Source organism: Zerene cesonia, chromosome 12 (genome assembly GCF_012273895.1).
Source record: "Zerene cesonia ecotype Mississippi chromosome 12, Zerene_cesonia_1.1, whole genome shotgun sequence".
In the NCBI taxonomy this organism is placed as follows: Eukaryota; Metazoa; Arthropoda; class Insecta; order Lepidoptera; family Pieridae; genus Zerene; species Zerene cesonia.
Genome location: NC_052113.1, coordinates 432810 through 452677, shown reverse-complemented (window position 1 = coordinate 452677; position 19868 = coordinate 432810). Strand labels below are relative to the sequence as shown.

Here is a 19868-nt window from a genome sequence, read left to right as displayed (position 1 = left end):
GTACCTCTTTTTAAGAGATCTGTATCGAGAGGGAAAAAACAGTGTATCTACTAAGTCGCTGTCCGTTTGTCCTTCATTAGGCTGTAACTAGGATAGTTGCTAAACTATTCGTTAGTAACCACCTAACCAGTTATTCTTTTTAAATTGCTGAATTTAAGACGCTCCAATATAAACAACGTGATGTTTTTGTGCGCTTCATTCGCTTTATTTTATATACCTTCTTATATAAATATTGTTATACTTATACCTTAAGTGTTATCATACTATACACATAAAATTCGGTTTCGTAAGTTCTCAATTTGCAGTCAGTTACTAGCTGCTTATTACTAGCTTTATTCACGCAATCATTTCAAGTAATAATAAAACACAAATTTGGGCAATAAATATAATTCATCCATAATATAAGTAATTGTTTATAATATAATTAGATTATGATAAGGCTACACGATAGCATTACTACGTCAACACTCTCACAAATGCAGCTAAGAGGGACTTTGCACATAAGTCGTAGAGCAACTTAGGTTTTATCGCACTAATTATCGTATTATTGTTAATATCCTTGAGAGTGTAATACATAATATTATTAGATTATTTATGCTGTCATCTAATCATTCGATCAAAATAGTGGATAGATTGATAAAAACAGAATTATTTATCTAATACTAGATTCTTAAGACGACCTATGTGCAAGAGTTATGCATATAAATATACTATACATTGTCTGATGACTTATAACTTAAGAGGCTGCATCACAAATGTGTTGGAAGTAAATTTATATAAAAGTTATTAGTTCAAATTTATAAATCTGTTTTATATATCTGTGCATATTTAAATTTATATCGTGAGTGAAGGGATGATTGTCAATTGACTGAACGCGTGAATGCAGGAACTCCCAGGATACATAAAACTAAACACAAAACTTGGACATCAGGACATTAAAATAAAATCTGAAGCATACAATAGAATAGTGCATGGCGTAGATGATTTGCATATTACATAAAACAACTCTTTGAATTACTCTATTCCATCTAGATTGAAGACAGATCGATCGCGTTCCGACAAGTGTGAATCGTCCCTAAAAGAAGACTTGTATTTTTATTTGTATCACTTCAGCTACGTACACCTATCGAATAATCATCTCTAATGCATACCGAGGCAAATATAGTACGATTGCATTTATTCTGCTGATGACGTGGGTAAAAACTTCCATGAGAATTATAACTTTCTTACAACCGACAACAAGGGATGCATTACCTATATCCAGAAATCAAAAAAATTGTTTCTAAAACACATAAAAATATATAAATAAAAAATCATAACTTTGACGAAAGCAGTGTTGCCACTCTGTTTTTCTAATAAAGGCAACTCGGCACGCTAAAAAGGGCTAAAAATTAATATACGTGTGTAATCACGTATAAACTAATGGTCTTAGGTGGCAACGCTGGTAGAAAGTTGAGTTTGAATTCCTTAAGAATCAAAGATTACATCCGCATAGTAATCGTGCTATATTCGCAGTTTCTACCTATTCAATACATAATATCGACATCTTTAATATGAAAATGTTTATTAAAACGTCTAAATGGCAGTACTAGCAATTATCCTAAATTGGAATGGATACATATTTTCTCTTACATTTTATTAAGAGTTGAGCACTTTATGGTGCACGTTTATTTGCATATAATAAGTAAAAGTCGGAACGTCGCAACACATAATGTGACTACCTCATATATATATATATATATATATATATATATATATATAATATACACCTTATAGATTGCGCATATTTAGAAAAATAATAAAGGAAGATACGACACTTATATAATAATATTATTTTGCGGTGATGACAGTTATAGCCAGACGTGTTTGTCTCGAGGCACAATTATTTAAATCACAGTTTACTCATTCCACTTTTTTTTGAGAGACTGTTCGAGCAGACGCGTGTTTTCATATATTTTTTCATTTGAAAGTAGTTCATATTTAACTTTTTGAATAGTCTCTTCGAAGTCAAATCAGATTCTACACTTTTGGCGCCATTGTACATCATTTTAATTCAGTCTAATAACCATTTTTTTGTATGTTTTAACAATAGTTTATCATCATTATTATTATCTAAGTAAAACTCCAATAACATACCTACCGAGCTGGCAATTGACTGAAATCACTAGACTGTTACGTTAGTACGTCTATAAAACCTTTTTAACCCATTAAAATATTTATTACTATATTTAAGTTATAAAGTTAAAATTAAATGAACCATGATAATGCGTTATATGGTTGAACGTGTATTCATATTTATGGTTAAATTAAATTCCACGTATAAAACAATTAGGTACGAAAGTAGTCTCACAGCCTACAAATTTGACATAAACTACACATATTTTTTTATGCTTGAAGGAATAACATGTACAACTTATCGCATTATAAAAAAAAAACTACAAATGTTTTACAAAAATAACGTTCGACCTGCATTACACAACTGAGTCAGTTTTTATTTTTTACAGATTCAAAACAGTTGAGTATACGCTTTAAATATTTCCCGTTCCTCCTCTTTTTCTCTTCTCTATTCTCTTCCTATGATACTGTATGTATCTGATCTTATATGTATTTATCCTTCGGTACAGTGAATATCAAAAGTGATTAGTAAATTTTAACCCTTTAAAATCTAGTCTAAAATCCCTAAAATACTAAGTTGTCCTTGCTCATCACTGAATTAAGTACGTTGAAAGAAAGCTGGTAAATTATTTAATACGACTGCAATAAAACTTCGCAAATATCCAATTTTGATATTATCGTAAAATATAGAAAAAAACTTCACTGTTTTATGTGAGTATCATGCTTTTTAAATACATAAATTATACTCGGCAAAACTTGAATGCGGGCATTTTAGGCATTATTATAAGCAAACGCTGAAAATATATCGTTAAAATTACATAATGTGAGACTATATTTGTGAGAGCATCGCGTCAACAGATGGCGCTGGATAATTATGTTTGCTCTGTGCCGTTTTTACGATGCGGTCGACGCGTTCTCGACTTGCTGTCAGCTGATGTTGATGTGCTTACTGTAATATTAAAAATGCTTATTATTTCGCCTATGCCCTTTGCTTTTTGCATTGTTGTTATACGGTAGTTTTGAAGCGAAGGCCTTTTATTGTGACAAAGCATGATTTATAAATTAGCTTTATTCGATTTTAACGCGGTAGATATATGAAATTTGTTAAAAAATTGTAATTAGTGAGAATTTTTTAGTCATGTTTTCACTATTGCTTAGTATGGGTTAGTTAATTACAAAGCCCATTTTCTCACCGTTTCCGTGTGGTATTATTTTAGTGACCACAATTTTTAATTCGGGATATGTGGGCACGGTAATATCGTTCGCTTTCACTAAATTATCTCTATTTATCGGTTTTAACCGTGCGTGATCTGAAATGTGATATATTATAAACAAAATATAAATAATAAAAAAAAAGTGCACTTTTAATCAACGAAACATCGCGGGTTCCTTACTGAAATTTAGAAATCATTCATCATTTACCTGACGATTCTTCAGGACTCTTCCCATTCTGTGTTTCCCCGTTGATTGTATGCGATTTTTTTACTCTTTCCGGATTCCCTCTTACTCGCATATCTGAAATCAGTCAATGATAAAGCGTTAAACTGTTCGAATGAAAAAAAAAATGTCTATTTGATAAATTATCATATTGGGAAATGCACTAACGATTGGCATATACGGTAGAGCGTATCTGTTGTCCAACGGCGGAGAGCTCTGGCAGCGTATTTGGTCGTCTGTGATTCCTGCCCCGAGATCCCATGCTGTATTCTCTGGAAGGATCATTTATCACAATTATGAATGTAATTTGATTGAGTCTATACCTTGTTTCTTATCATGACAGACACATTTTTTTGACATAACTATTATTAGCGACTACCATTAAGACCGCCTTATTATTAGTATTACTCCCTGTCTCTTTGCATTTGCGAATTGAATTTAAATGAAAATTTTGATCGGAAACTGGATGAAATTAACGAAAAGCATTTTTTTTTTGTTCTGCAATTACGCTACATACTTTATGAATAATATTTTAAAAATGATTATAGGCTCTTAATGAAACGGCTGATTAAGTTAGTTAACTGGGACGTATATATCCAGCTAGCGAAAGGCACATGAGTGCCCTTTCGCTTACGCACCAGAAAGTAAATGATACAAGTAGTATTTTTCTTATAGACATTAGGAAATAATTTGAATGAAACGAATTAACAAATCGTTTGATTACAAGACTACTCACTCTCTAAGTGGTTCCCTCCAAAAGTCTGAGGTGTGCATGTGTGGATACTGGAAGTTTTGGAAGCCGAACGCGTCCATCCCACTAGCTCTTATTAACGAGTTTTTCATACACTGCAACTGTTTTATCAAATACGATATTACAATGTCGAATACGCATATATTGATATTTTTAAATAGATATCTTGCACGATTTGTAAGTATTTTGTATTATTTTACAATATCATAAAGAACAAAGAAGAATCATTAGGTATGTAGGTAGATTAATTTTGCTGTTCTTTTTTTTTTCAACTGTGGAAAGTCGTCTGTTTTTCTATTTGTAATAATGTTGTAGTCAATTGACCGTTTACATATGATTAAAACTTTCATACATTATACTATATACAGCATAATTACATTCCTTACGTCTCAGTAAAAATGACAAAATTTAAAATCACCATAACTTGTCCCCTTAATCTAAGTTAAAAATATTCAAACAATTCATAACAACTACCACATGAATAAAATTCTATTACATTAATTATTAGGGATACATAACAATATTGATACAACAAACCACTAATCACTAAAAAGATAAGGTGATACAGTAACAGTACAAGGGACTAAATAGTAACGAAAAAAGTAATGAAACGACCTACTAACAATACAACAACAGGCTAAAGTTCTAATAAAGAAATAAAAAACGACGGCGCGGAAACGGAACAGTCAACTAAAGAGAAAATTTAGGCCACTCGCACGTTAGACGCAGGTCTCTCATAAAATGCACCGATCACGAACGTAAAGTCCCGTCCGCGCCGGTTGTATGCGGCTCAACGCAATACATGGCTGCACGCGGATTCACTCGATGTTTCACAGCTGTGTGTGATAGATAGATATACTTTTTATCTATGACGAAAACGTTATTATACTGATAGTTATAAAATTTAACAAGAAGTGAATTTAACACTGTATATATCAAGTATTCAAAAGTTTCTTTTATTTTGATTACAAAGTTGATAATTATCTCATCTCAAACATTAAAAACTCATTTATACAATATCAATATTATTTAAAACACATTTTAACCGAATTCGATCGAATGAAACTGAACATATCAATACGAACACAAAACTAAACACGATCAATTAATTAGTGAAATCAGATTCCGCGCGCAGCCGCATTAGGTAACGTGACGTACGTGCGCGTGTTGTGCGGCCGCGCCGTCGAACAGTAGGTTGGTGACGCCCGCGCCCCCGAGTACCTCTCTGCGCTGCCGCTCCGCGTCGCCGCGCAGCCGGCGCACGAGCCGCTCCGCCTCCGCGAGCCGCGCGCGCAGCTCCGCGCGGCTCTCGTCCTCGCGCGGCGAGCGCGCCTCCGCCGCGCCGCGCTGCTCGCACTCGCGCAGCTTCCTGCAACACACACACACCCACACTCACACGCACACTCACACTCACCCACTACAATATATCGTAGGAGAATTTATACCAATATATTTACATACAAAGAATTCACTTTCTGAGGCTTCGGCTTCACACTGAAGTTGAAATTTTGCATTTACTAAATAAACTATGAATTAAATAATATAGGATTATTGCTATTAGACAGCAACTTTCGATAGAATAATAGTAAATAGTGTGGCTACAATCCGTGTCTTATATAAAACAAGGGAGCGTTATATTAATCTTGCTTACAAGTTTCAATCTAAATTTCAATTAAAATTTTCTTCAAATAACGCTATCTATTGTGAAACTAAAGAAATGCATAAATGAATAAGAACAGAATGGTTAGTAAAACTCATCATGAACCCGTTTGATAAAAGTCCGTACGTAATAATACGCAAAGAATCGACTCGTAATTGTGACTGTAAGCGAAAGATCAAAGTTTTGATCTTACGTAAAAATTGATAATTCATTATTTAGTAATCATACGATTACAATATTCTACAGTAACGTGTAAATAAATCATAAACTCACAGTGCTTGTGCATCAACAAGCTGTTGCAAGTGCATCGCTTTTCGCTCGTACGTGTTCGCTTCGCTTCGCGCCGCCGCCGCTTCTTGTTCCAGCCTCTCTACCTCGCGCCGTAAGATGGTCATCTATAAATTTAAATGAAATCGTATAGATATCTATAATTGGGTAAAGTATGCAGCGCCTTATCTTATATTAGAAACGATACACTTTTATTTGATTAATTTTAATAGTGAGTCATTTAATATAAATGAGTTAATTGTTTTAATACACATTAAAACATTCTCATGAAATAATATGAAACCAATAAATAGTGTAAAGATATTTTTATTTTTGACTGTGACTGAACCTGGTCGAATTGACGGATTGACAGTTATATTTTTTATGCATTCCTAATTATTAATAATTACCGTTAGGAAAAAGGAAACATCAATAAATAAATAATTTTTGATTTCATAATTTCAAATAACTACTTTAACAATACTAAGTGCTAATCTTGAATTTATTGCAAATAAATATTCAAGTCTAGTCGAGGATTTAATAAGTAACAATAATAAATATAAGCCATTCAACATTACAGAGTGCACCGATTAAGCGGCAATGGTACGGCTGCCATAAAAGACAAGGAAGTAAGTAATTAAAACAATTTCGCACCTGATTTTCATTGTCGTCACCTCCGGTCGCGCTGTTTTTGGTTGGCTCTTTGTTGAATATCAGTTGGAATTGTAAGTCTGGAATATGCAGAAACACATATAATTAGCTAAATTAAATAGTGCACTTCACTATTTTTTCTGGGTAATATTAATTTATCTCATACTACGATATAAACAACGTGAATATTATAAGCACATATCAACATATTATTAGCACATATTATTAGGCTTATTTGACATAAATGTAATAAAATAGGTATAATTTAAACGTTATAATAACTAATTAGTACTTATTAATACAAGTTACTTTTTTGTTGTTATCCTACGAAACAAAAATTTCGTAAGACAAAAAGCTTGTCCACACATTAAGTTTTAGTTTTACAGCATTAAAATGCTTATATGTATATTTGTAATATTTTAAAGAATAAAAATAAATTAAAAATTTCAAGCTTTGTTCGCATTTTTTTTTCACTTATACTAAGTGAACGTGGCTTCATAAACAAAACAATAAATACTCATAAGGTACCTCTATTCCTCTCTCTCAAAGATTCAATCTCAGCGTGCAACCCGCTGAGCATCTGCCGGTGCTGCTCCTGCAGGAAGCGGACGCTGTGCTCCAGGTGCGCGATCCTCGCGGTCGCATCCCCGCTGCCAATGTAGAAACCGCTCCCAGCCGGTTCTGGTGGTGATTTCTTTATCTGAAATGAATTCATTGCTAAATACTTCATGTTCTTATAGTATTTGCGTAGATTCTGTTTCAGTACACCTTTGTTGTTTCTACTTAGCTAAGATTATAAAGTTTTCTTACCTTATATGTAGAGAAGTTTGCTACATTAATAATTAATAATGAATACTACATATTTTATTATTATATTTTATTACTACATATTATATATATTTTATTACTACATATTTATTGCAGAAAACATGCGTATTAAACGCATGTTTTCTGCAATAAATATGTAATATCCTGTTCCTCTATATTAATAAAAAAACAAAAGATTTTACCGACTATTTTAGTTTAAAATTCTAATATTACTATAAGATTTTCAAAACAGTTTTATTTTCATTTCTTCGCTAGTTCCACTTGCTTTTATTAAATTTTTAACTTAATTAACAAATAATGGTTAATTTTGATTCATCGTTATCAAGTGAAGATAGTACCTACGTTCAATTTTGAAAATATTGTAAAAGTTACAAATGCATTTCTATCAATACAAAGTAGTTACCTCCTGATGGTATGGATATGTATATAGTTCTTGTGTGTTTTTGTTTGTACATTCACACCATAATTAGTTGCGATTTAATTGCCAAGGAGCTATAAAACGCAACACAAGGAACTCCCAGTTTAGACTGTACAAACTATTTGCTAACTCTATTGCAATCTCTGACTCACGATTGTCCTTTGTTTTGATATGACCTACCAGTTTAACTATCCGTAGTACTAGAAAGATTATAATTTTTTTCTGAGTATTTGTATGCCATTGTTATTATGTGTGTATGTGTATATTATTGGTTATAAATATTGTTTAAATTATATGACATTTGAAAAAGAACCAAAAAACAAAGGTGCTGTAAATTTGTGAATTTTCAAATAATATAAAAATATATTTTATTTTATTTATTTAACCATGTAGCTACTTTTCAGTGCTTTTAATAGTTGTTATTCTAATTTTATATGACTTGTTCGATAATAACATAAAATCCTCATAAAATATATAATATTGTGAAAAAAAATTCAAGAATTAAATACAGAGAAATATATCATAGCAGCCTGAACGAAGCCTTAAAAAAAGATTGGATGGTTTGCGAGCAATCGCTATGAACACACAAAGTTCCTTTGTTATAAATCTTATATAAATGTACCTGAAGCGAGGCGAAGGGTCCAGGCACTAGTACCTTCGAAGCCATAACTGCACTTTACGCGCTTGCACGAGCTATACGAGTAACACACGCGCGTCCACGACGAGAATGATCAGACATTTGCGAGCAAAATAAACGACGGCCTTGTCTACGCGTAATAATTAAAAATATCCACAAAAACACAAATAAATCGACCTTTCGTCAACCAGTGTATAATTGAGGTAGTGTCGGTCTTCGACCTTCGGCCCTGAACTTGTGAGAATTGACAGGATTGCACTTTGTGATTCTGACGGGGTTTTTCGGACTTTAAGGGTGTTATGGGGTTTTTGATACGGAGCTGCCGGTGGTCTGGCAGGTGCAGGGCGCGGTGCGGGGGCGGAGGAGGGGAGTTAGTGTATCGATCGCGCCGCCGCACGTAGGTCCCACGTAATGCTGACTCACGGGATTGTCACTTTGTGGCGCATTGCCAACAGCACTGATCGCGTCAACTAGGTAATTGCTTAATTTCAAAGGCACTTATTAATACGATTTTCACTTCCGAGACAGTGTGGCGTCATTGTTTGCCAATTGTTTTTTTCTCGTAGAATGGTATGGGTTGGTATGGACAGCGCCACACAGTCAAGGTTTTGACTACTGATAGTCATTTAGATTTTACAGCTACATTAAAATTGGAAATACAAAAAAAGTTTACAAAGAAAAAGGAAACAACTGACACCAATTTCTCATCAAACACGAAAAGAAATACGTCAATCATTTGCAAACCTACGGAGTTATCGAATAACAAAGTAAAAATAAAAAAATTGAATCGAATTGCAAACCTCCTATATTTTTGAGTAAAACAATTAAAAAAAACATAGTAAGGTTAAAAATAAAAAGATACTTAGTTGTTATAACACACTTTTCCTTGCTGTATACCTACGTGTATACCTTGTAGTTAAAATGCGATTCCAGTAATAAATAAAAATAATAATGTATTCCCTATAAGTTGTCCCGATTTAAACGAAATTTACTTTATATTATTTACAGCTATCAATACTAGTTAGATAGATATACATAGATAGATAGAGACAGATACTGTATATTATTTACTATCAATAGTAGAGAATAGAAATTTAGAGCGCAGGTAGAGCAATATAAATATTACTTTACTTTATTGACCTCTTGATAAGGTATTACTATAGTATTATGTTATCTGTGGTTTTACGGAGGTAGCATTTTTGTTGAATTGAATTGAGTAATTCAAAGTTAACACGCAACCAACAGACTTTAGATATTATTTTTTCCTATGATAACTCAAATGAATATCAATCTCGGAGATGACATGCCCTAAATTCAAAAAGCAATAACTTTTTGCAATTACTATAAAATAGGATAAAAGTAACCACGCTAAATGAGAATCGGAGTTTTAATGTCGATTTGGAAAAAAAAGAAGTTATCATCAAATAATTAATTCATGAAATGTAAACGCGACGGTTTTCAAACAATGCACCCATTTTCAGGTACGCTCGATAGCATAGATAGAATCTAAGTAAAGTAGGGCAAACATTGTTTGTGTAGTCACTAATTGCAGGCCACGCGACTGTCGCTGATGGCCCTTATAAACTATAATACACGCATTTATAAAGCTCGGAAAAAATCCACAATTACATTTTCTATATTTTTTGTAGTTATCTTTAAAAGTTCATCGAAAATAACACGTGTTTCAGTTGTAGCTTTAATGTAATTTGTATGAGTTAAGTTACAATTTACATAACAGTTGAAATTGTACATAGTACGAAAAGTGCCTACATAGAAATAAATTAAAAAATACGTGTCTTTATTTGAAGTACCAATAAACTTCGGTAAGAAACATTCTAAAATAAAACCAAATAACTTCCCGAATGAGAATCTTGCCAACTACTGGCGCCACGGTGGATCACCATAAGTTATCACTTGATTCCGGGATAAATTTAAGCAGAGCGCTATTTATTCTCTTGATACATTGAATATTCACTTGACTTGTTTTATATAGATGCCAAGATAAAGAGTTGCCATAAATTAATTAGGTGACAACAAAAGCATAAATTGTGTTACCACACAACTACTATTACACCAGTCTGAAGTTTCAACTAAAGACATGACAAGATATGAGTTCGCATAAAAAAAAACAAACTAAAATAAATTAATTACCTAAGTAACTATAATTTCAAAATTTTAAAATATTCTATTTTGTTAACCATCAGAAAATGTCTCGCCCATATTCATTCGTTCATTTTCGCCATATTTTTAATTGAGTGGCTAATTTTATCAAGTACTTTGTTTCATTTTCATTTCCTAAACATAAGCATACATAAGCTTCCAGTGATTTTAAACATGTTACCTTGATTATTTATAAGCACCGTTTTAAGCAGTGGTGTTATTATTCACATACAGTGCAGATAAATTGAAAAATCAATTTATTTCCTGCATGCTCGAACCCGACTTATCTATCTTATCTACACTAATATTATAAAGAGGAAAACTTTGTTTGTTTGTTTGTTTGGTTGTAATGAATAGGCTCAAAAACTACTGGACCGATTTTAAAAATTCTTTCACCATTCGAAAGCTACATTATCCACGAGTAACATATGCTATATATTTTATTTTGAAAAAAAAATAGGGTTCCGTAAGATATTTTCGATTAACTGAAAAAAATCAACCAATGAAGTTACTTATTTTGCGTACGCTGCCTAAACTACAAAAGATAGAACCATAAAATGTTGGAATTAATTGTAGATCTTATAAATATCTACAAAAAAGTCCGCGACACACCATACCTATCTATGTCGAGTGAGGCTCAACAACCACATTTTTATTTAAAAATCTTGATTTTTTTTGGACTACATTTAAACGCGTTTATTTTACTCACGCTATTAATCCTTATCAAAATAAATTATTTCATCAATAAGTACAGTTTATGTTGATAATATTTGGTCTTTGAATGATTATAATTGGACGTTTAGTTTTGAAGTTGTGGTGAAATTAAAATATTACGATTTCTGCTGCACGGCCCGTTGTGAAGTGGGCGTCGATAAACTGTTTTCGCGTGAAAGAGCACCTTACAAACATCCATATATTCATCTATACCTAAGAACTTTAACGTTTATAATCTTAGCAGGATCTGGCTATAGAAATACCACGGACGAAGCCGGGGCGGACCGCTAGTATTATTATATTTTGAAGTCCGAGGTTCTCACCATTGAGCCACCACTGCTTTTTTATTATTTTATATTATTGCGAAATTGTCAAGTAAATAAAAACTTTACAAATATAATAATAACATTTGCATTAATATCCAATTACCTTGCTCTCATCGTAATCTTCAGCATCAGTTTCATTAGTAATAGTCAAAATTGCTGTTCGGCTCCATTGCGGAAAATGTCTCGATAACGGCGTTATATGTGGAAGCGATGGAGCTCCCATGCCTGGCACCGGCTTACTGCATAACATCGTGCTGAACTGTGGAGTGACCTTCACATTTTAACAAAACTTTTATAAGTTTACTCAGTCGCAACCTTATCAGTTGTGCCGTTAGTATCCATTGTAGTCAATTTTTATGGTACGATATTTATTAGGACAAAGTATATATTTTCTTTTTGGAGCACATTTAAAGTTAAATGAATTTTTCAGAACAGATAAATTCTCCGTAATAGTAAAGTTATATCTGTATTTAAAATAAATTTGAACAAATTGTTAATATTCATGTAACATCAATGTTGATAAATGGTTGCCTAGCAACTATAAGCAACGTTTAGAATCGGCCTTTTTTTCTAAATTCCTAAATTCTGAACACTGAATGTAATAAACCCAATGTAGATATTGTTCTGTGGTATTTACTATTGTGATGTACAATGAATATTAATCCAATAGATATATTTAATTTATTGGAATAAATTCAATAGCAAAAGCAAAAGTAACTTATTAAATAATTTTGATGCGTGTTTGTGTTTACAAAACATTTTTAAACGTTTATGTAACATATTAAATTTTATTAAAAAAATAAAAATTAATGTGTCAAATTCAAATTGTGTTTTGTTCGAGATTATAATTAATTTCTTGAATAGTGACTTTTCATCTGACTGGGATTTTTTCCTAGATAATATAATTTTTATATTATTTACGCTTACTAAGAAATGGAGACGTGCATTAGAGGATTTTCTTTTATGCCCGAAAAAATCGAACCTTCAAATTTACAGGTAAGTTACGACAATACTTCGTAATAACAATATTAATAGTTCATGCTTTGTTTTAATAAAAAAACATAAAAAAAGTACTTACTAAGGTAGTTTGATGTAAATAATTGTAGTTTGAATATTTAAATTGCGACTTAAACTATTTATTTTTCTATGGTTTTCAGTATGTAGATAGTGAAGCATTGGAGCACACCTGGAAACTCAGCAGGCGGGAGAGAGTTAAACAGCAGGAACAGAAAATTTGGGAGGAATTTGTCAATGAGCAGGATGTAGTCACTAAGATCTGTAAAGGTATGATAATATGATTATAAAACTGCCTGCAACTTGTTTCATGTTAAATATGAATCATGTTTATTTTACTATTAATTATTTAAAAGAAAAAGTGTCTCAGTTTCATTGGCCATCTAATCTTCGCGATAATCATCTTAAAATGGTCTTTGAACCTAAAGCCTCAACTCAACTAAAGAGATAAATTAAAACTGTAAATAATTGTACCTTTAAATATTTTAGTTAATACTATACAGAAAATAGTAAATTAAACAACTAAAAACAAAGTAAACAATAGAGATAAGGTATATCAATATAATATAGTCAGGAGGATGGCTTTTTGAATCAAATCAAAAATGTTTGTGTTAAAATTTGCTATCATTATTGGATATATAATATTTTTCATGTATATTTTCAGATGATCCTTACCAATTCATTGATCAACTGTCTGATGAGAAAATAAAGGAGCTGCTCGAGATAGAACTGCAAAAGATGAGGAAAGAAAAAGAAGAGGAAGTTGTTGAGGTATTTTTAAAAAGAAATATGTATTTTATGTGTTATTACAATGTAATTTGCATGCTTTATTGTTTTCTTACTTGGAATAACAAGTATATTTTTGTTATGTGATAGTTTGGCAAAGGAGCTGGTGGGTCGCCTGATGGTAAGCAACCAGCACGGCCCATAAACATTTGCAGAGGCTGTATGCCTGTGCTACTTTACTGAATAAGGGATAAGTAAAGGAGGAGGGAATAAAGAATAGCAAAAAGGATGCGGGCCTCTGTTTCTCTCACTCACCAAATGAAACACAGTAGCATGCTACTATTTGACGCTGGTCTTCTGTGGTGGTTGATGTGGTACCTCAGACACTTATCAGCAAGTCCTAGATATACTCACCCTCTTCTTTACAATGGTATCTTCATTATTATACTAGCTAGCAGCCTGTGGCTTTACTCTCATGGTCACAGAAAATTCCGTTGGGAATGTGATGTTCCACCTTTGTAAATAGTAGCCTATGCCACTTAAACCAATAATATTTTTTTCTACATATGTTTTTATGATGGTTTTTTTATATAATTTTGGCCATTTCATTGACATGAACTGCTCTCAAAACAAATATTTGATTATGCCCATGTGAACATCACTATACTCATGAACAATGACCTAAAACTGTTTATTTTACTTTTAGGTTGAGGAGCCAATCATTTTGACTGAAAACAAAGAAGAGAAGGAAGAAATTGATAACCATCATGTGGTGTTCGTAGAAGAGAAACCAAGGGAGGATGATGAAATATTTCGTATCTTTAATGATCAGAAGGATGAAGATGTGTCAGGTGATAGATTAAATTGCTAATATTGCATTTGGAGCAAGGTCAATAAATAACATAATTATTTATTAAAATATGTTACATATAATTATATAACAATTCTGTATTTTAGAATCAAAGTGAATGTATGATATTAAAAATATGGCTCTTTTACTGTGACAACAATGTGTTCTGTGATATTTTTTCGCTCAATCCATCAGAGTTTCAATTAGTCAGCGTAGAGTGTTACATATCTATTATCTATTATGGATTTATGAAAGAAAGTTGTATTAATTGTATTATTTATAACTCAAGAATGGCTGAACCAATTTGAAAGAAATTGGATACAGAAATTGTTTGATGCCGGGGAAAGGACATAAGATAGTATTTATCCCGGAAATCCTAAAAGAATGGGATCAATGCGGAGAAGGCCCCGGATCTGAATATAATTTCTTTCACTTCGCAGGCAAAGCTTCTGGCGATAATCTAGTATATAGCTTTTCTTTGACAAATGTGTCTTTCAATATCAATATTTTTTTTAATTAATTGTGTATTTCAGGGCCCGAAGACGAACTACTGAACGACTCTCTGAGTCCGCCGTGCACGGTGCGAGAGAGACACTCGCCGTGCTCGCGGCAACTCAGCCCGGATAAACTTTCCAGTTATTAATGTTTTTATTAAGTTAATTAATATTGTTAATCGGAAATTATGTATGTTTGTTTCGATCTCTATCCTGATTCGATGGAGCGATTTTGATGACATCTGTAAGAATTTAATTTTATTGAATTTTAATTCTTATTAAATGAATAATTGATGTTTGAATTTTAGTTTATGATATCCGATAGATGGCGCTGTTTTCAAAATGTCACATGTATGACAACTCTTCAGTTTGTTTGACCACGCGAACAAAGCCGTGGTCAACAGCTAGCACAACAGCTTATTTTATTTAGAATATATTATTTTGCATAAATAATAAAGTAAGCATGTTCAAGAAATACTCCATTTGTTGTTTGATCCTCGGAATCGTATGTTTACTCTCATTCACGGAGAATTTTATTTATGTATTTTTTTTTGCTTTAAAAGATAACATTTTGATTTTCAGGTTCAAAATCATCTGAAAATGTAACAAGCATGATCGAGAGCAGCATCTACTGCGCCAAGGTGCGCGACCTCAGGATGAAGATACAGGCGGAGTTGGAAGACATCATGTGTGTTGTAGTTTATCAATATTGCATCATCATCATAATCACCACCATCATCATCATCATCACCATCATCATCGTCGTCGTCGTCATCAACATTGTCACCATCGTCATCATCATCATCGTCGTCATCATCGTCATCATCATCATCATCATCATCATTATCACTACTCACTGTAGGAACTTGGGCCGCTATGAGGGTTTAGTCCATTATCCACCACGCTGGCCAAGTGCGGGTTGGCCGATGTCACATGTCGTCGAATTTTTATTCTTCGACATGCCGGTTTGCTCACGATGTTTTCCTTCACCGTTTAGAGCAGTGGTGATGTGAATAATGTGAAGATGAATTGAAAATCTATTTATAACTTGCACGTTCGACTGGTCTTGAACTCCCGACTTTTCGCTTCAAGTCCCGGATCCACATTCCTTATCGCAGTTTCAAAATCGAAGCATTAATTCAAATTTAAAGCTTGTTTGGAGATAATTGGCTAGTTTTACGATCTTTTCCTTTAATCGAAATAAACCGTTACGTCACACCAATCGTAAAGGAGGATCCTATTACTAAAATTTCGGCTGTCCGTTTGTCTGTCAGGCTGTATAACAACAAATCATTAATAATCGAGGTTAAGCAAACTTTGACATGGTCATACATGGATGGGTGAACAATATTTTTTGCAGTGCACGCACTCGACTGTTTTCAATCTATAATAATATTATAAAGCTGAAGAAGAAACTTTGTTTGTTTGAACGCGCTAATCTCAGGAACTATTGGTCCGATTTGAAAAATTATTTCAGTGTTAGATAGCCCATTTATTGAGGAAGTATAAAGTGAAGTCCCGTGTCCCCTAGTGGGGTATGGGCAGATGATATACATCTGTTTTACTGATCGATTTTCTTTATGGACAAGTAGGTGATCAGCCTTCTGTGTCCTGCCAGACCGAGACGTTTTTTTTTTGTGCGTCCCCACCGGGAATCGAACCCAGGACCTCTCGGTTAACGTTAACCACGCTTTAACCACTGTACCAAGAAAGCGGTCATTTATTTATTGAGGAAGGCTATAGGCTAATTTATGTACCACGGGCGAAGCCGGGGCGGACAGCTAGTAGTTAATATTTCGTTTCATTATTATCAGTACGACATTAGAACAGCAAGACATAGTGAACTTGGACCCGGCGGATCTGCCGAAAATGATGAAACGCTCCGTCGAGTTCGCGTCGCGCTTCAACCGCGTTCATATGTACCAGCTGCACAGGCAGGTGCGATGCTTTTTGAGATTTATTTTTTGTTTTATAGAAATGCAGTTATTTTAAAATATTTTATATTATAATTAATGTATACTAATTCTCAGGTCAATTTTACATTTGAATTCAACATACATTTGACATGTAACATCTGTAAATAGGAGTGCTTTAAATTATCATATTGTCGGACAAATGTCGGTCGAAATTCTCCATTGTACAGGTCCTGTTCATACTATAACAGTATTAGGTTTAACTTTGATATTTTTCCAGGTTCTCTAATCTATTTGTTTTTAATTTAAAACTTAAAATGTATTATCCTTAGTATAAGTAGTTACACTATGCATGATGTGCGCACTAATATAGGAATTCACATAATACTTTTTCAATACTTTTTATTTCTATTTTTGTCAATTACAATCGCCTTAAAAAGCTTCTAATTCCAGCGTGGGTAAGTGAGGGCGCTTTTTATCTTCCGCAGAATGTAATTAGGCGGTAACCCCACTGAATTCTTCGGCGTATCATGCCCACATGATAAATATTTGTCTGTCCGTCTGTCCGCAGATCCAGGACATAAAGCGTGCGACGGCGCAGGCGCCGCCGCTGGCGCGGCGCACGTACTTCCAGGCGCAGATGGTGCGCGCCGTCTCGCTGCATCACAACGCGCTGCATTCTGTGCAGGTGCCTATGTACATATAATATACACCTTGTCTAATGTAGCTAGCCATTTTCCCCGGTTGAGCTCGTGGTACATCATCGTCATCATCATCTCATACATGTTCCTACTGCTGGGCTTTCTATTAGGATTCAGACCATAGTCGAGTGCGGGTTGGCACACTACTTCTACATTCTACATATCGTCGAACTTTTGATTCTTGGACATGCCGGTTTCGTGATGATGTTTTTCTTCACCGTTTCGAGTGGTGATGATATCCACATGAGCAGATAAATTGAATAGTCAATTTATTTCTGGCACGCTCGCCCGGTCTCGCACTCCCGACTTATCGATTTTGAGTCCAAGGTAGACTGAGTAGTACTGAGATTAATGCGTTCAAACAAAAATGTTTTAAGATCCGCGTTATCAGTATAAGCTATAGATGTAGGACACATCAAAAGAGTATTTTACACAGAAATATGACTTAATAAGATTATGATTGATTCATTCGAATTTTAAAGTCAAGATTTGTATCTTTATGGATGATTGAGTATTTTGTAATTTATTTTTACAATTTTCAGTATCATAAATGAAATAACTTCTAAATATACTCTCCCCGCGCCCCCCCTGCCGGCAGGTGTTCGCGCGCGCGGTCCCGCAGACGCGGTGCGTGCGCGAGGCGGGCGCGGCGCTGCGCGCGCTGCTGCGGCTGGTGCGCGGCGCCAGCGACGCGTGCGCCGCGCCCGCCCCGCCCGACCCGCTGCCCGCCGCCCGCGGCCTGTTCGACGACGTGAGATGCTGCTTGCTTGTCTACTAGTTTAATGGATTTTGTTATACGAAACACAATAGCTAGCTATTATTTCACGCCGGTTTTCTGTGGGGGTGTGGTACTTCCCCGGTGCGAGCTGGCCCGATTCGTGCCGAAGCGTACTCGACTCCCACAATAATTAATCTCACTTTATTTAAATCAGCTCGAGTGAAGGGTAGGAACAGGCCCTATCCTGTATCCTAACTTAATATTTAAATATAGGAACTTTATAAGTAAAAATTTGTATACTAGTACACAATGTTAATACAAATAATATTAATTTACAGGCCTTACCGAACGTGTGCGACAAATTGTCCAACGTCCTAGAAGAGTACACCACTAAACTCTCGGATTATTTGAATAGCACGGAAAACACTGTGAGTGGGTTTTTTTTAAACACAATTTTTTTAACTGACTACAAAAAACGAGGTTATTAATTAGTTCGTAACTTTATGTTCATTACTACATAACTCTGCACTGGGTGAACTGATTTTTACGATACTTTTTTAATTTAAAAGCCTTGGTGGTTGCCATGTATGTGGTCCCATTTAAATTCGATAGCAGTTCTGTTTTTGTTAAAAATAATTATGTTTGCATGAAATAAATCGTTTTTGTGAACCTTTGTTTATATTTCACTAGCTGTTGCCCGCGGCTTCGCACGCGTTAAATTTGAAGTAGTTAATACATGTCATACATATAAACCTTCTTGAATCATTAAATCTATTAAAAAAACCCCAACACAATCCGTTGCGAATTTTTAAAGATTTAAAAGACATAAGGACATAAAAAGCGACTTTGTCTTGTACTATGTAGTGATGTACCGAGAATTAAACTTAACTGTTATTATATGTCTTCAGAGCGCATCTTGTTCGAGGCGGTCGTCGCGTCGGTCGCGGCGTTTGAAACGCTCGCTTGCCACGTGGTCTAAGTCCGGTACTAAATCGTGTAAGAACAACGAATGAATACTTTTTATTAAATCAGTTCGTTTTTGAGCCTAGCTGTTTATATTTCTATGTACACAGACTTGAAAATAATGTTTTATATAAAATTTTTACATTTAAAATCACCTAGATAATGTTTGTGTTTGCAATTGGATAGTTTCTGAACTGCATAAGTGTCAAAATAGCTTTTCTATTTTTTTTTTAACTTTTAGAGCATATATGGGTTATAATAAAAAATAAATAAAAATAAAAAAAATAATAATATGTTTGGGACTTCATATTGCAATATCGACGCTTAATTATATCGAAAGCACGCAGTTGAAATAAAATAAGAGATTGAAATATGAAAATGCTAGCTGCACCCCGCGGTTTCACCCGCGTAAGTCCGTGTCCATCTGTCTACGTACCAAATTTCATAGCAATCGGTTCAGTAGTTTTTGCGTGAAAAAGCAACAAACACACACACATCCTTACAAACTTTCGCATTTATAATATA

The 19868-nt window shown here is 34.0% G+C and overlaps 2 protein-coding genes across 4 annotated transcripts; one reads left to right on the top strand and one right to left on the bottom strand.

Moving 5' to 3' along the window:
• Positions 1 to 261: 261 nt before the first annotated feature.
• On the bottom strand, positions 262 to 12229 carry LOC119830817. Of its 3 annotated transcripts, none has more exons than XM_038353968.1 (10): positions 12068 to 12229; positions 7410 to 7581; positions 6885 to 6961; positions 6237 to 6358; positions 5462 to 5672; positions 4289 to 4404; positions 3721 to 3824; positions 3538 to 3630; positions 3309 to 3425; positions 262 to 3064 (listed from the first exon to the last, which is right to left on the bottom strand). In XM_038353968.1, the coding sequence occupies exons 1-10, from the start codon at positions 12212 to 12214 to the stop codon at positions 2988 to 2990; spliced, it is 1236 nt and encodes a 411-aa protein (XP_038209896.1). In that variant the 5' UTR covers positions 12215 to 12229; the 3' UTR covers positions 262 to 2987. The 3 variants fall into 3 exon arrangements, with proteins under 3 accessions (XP_038209896.1, XP_038209897.1, XP_038209898.1); XM_038353969.1 differs by lacking the exon at positions 12068 to 12229 and adding an exon at positions 8750 to 9128 and having other exon boundaries at positions 353 to 3064; XM_038353970.1 differs by lacking the exon at positions 3309 to 3425 and having other exon boundaries at positions 353 to 3064.
• Positions 12230 to 12828: 599 nt separating this feature from the next.
• LOC119830910 lies at positions 12829 to 18440 on the top strand. The gene is made up of 9 exons (XM_038354098.1): positions 12829 to 12960; positions 13122 to 13248; positions 13643 to 13749; positions 14411 to 14555; positions 15088 to 15189; positions 15631 to 15736; positions 16863 to 16986; positions 17533 to 17649; positions 18261 to 18440. Exons 1-9 carry the CDS (start codon positions 12898 to 12900, stop codon positions 18438 to 18440), a joined length of 1071 nt encoding a protein of 356 aa, XP_038210026.1. The 5' UTR covers positions 12829 to 12897.
• The last annotated feature ends 1428 nt before the right edge of the window (positions 18441 to 19868 follow it).

Excerpts from the sequence above, each read along its gene's own strand:
- LOC119830817 (XM_038353968.1), bottom strand. The coding sequence starts at position 12,214 with ATGTTATGCAGTAAGCCGGTGCCAGGCATGGGAGCTCCATCGCTTCCA. Across the intron at positions 6,359-6,884 it reads GTGACGACAATGAAAATCAG|ATGACCATCTTACGGCGCGA; the intron begins GTGCGAAATTGT and ends TTAAATTTATAG. Across the intron at positions 3,825-4,288 it reads TGGAGGGAACCACTTAGAGA|AGAATACAGCATGGGATCTC; the intron begins GTGAGTAGTCTT and ends TGATCCTTCCAG.
- LOC119830910 (XM_038354098.1), top strand. The coding sequence starts at position 12,898 with ATGGAGACGTGCATTAGAGGATTTTCTTTTATGCCCGAAAAAATCGAA. Across the intron at positions 12,961-13,121 it reads TCGAACCTTCAAATTTACAG|TATGTAGATAGTGAAGCATT; the intron begins GTAAGTTACGAC and ends TATGGTTTTCAG. Across the intron at positions 13,249-13,642 it reads AGTCACTAAGATCTGTAAAG|ATGATCCTTACCAATTCATT; the intron begins GTATGATAATAT and ends GTATATTTTCAG.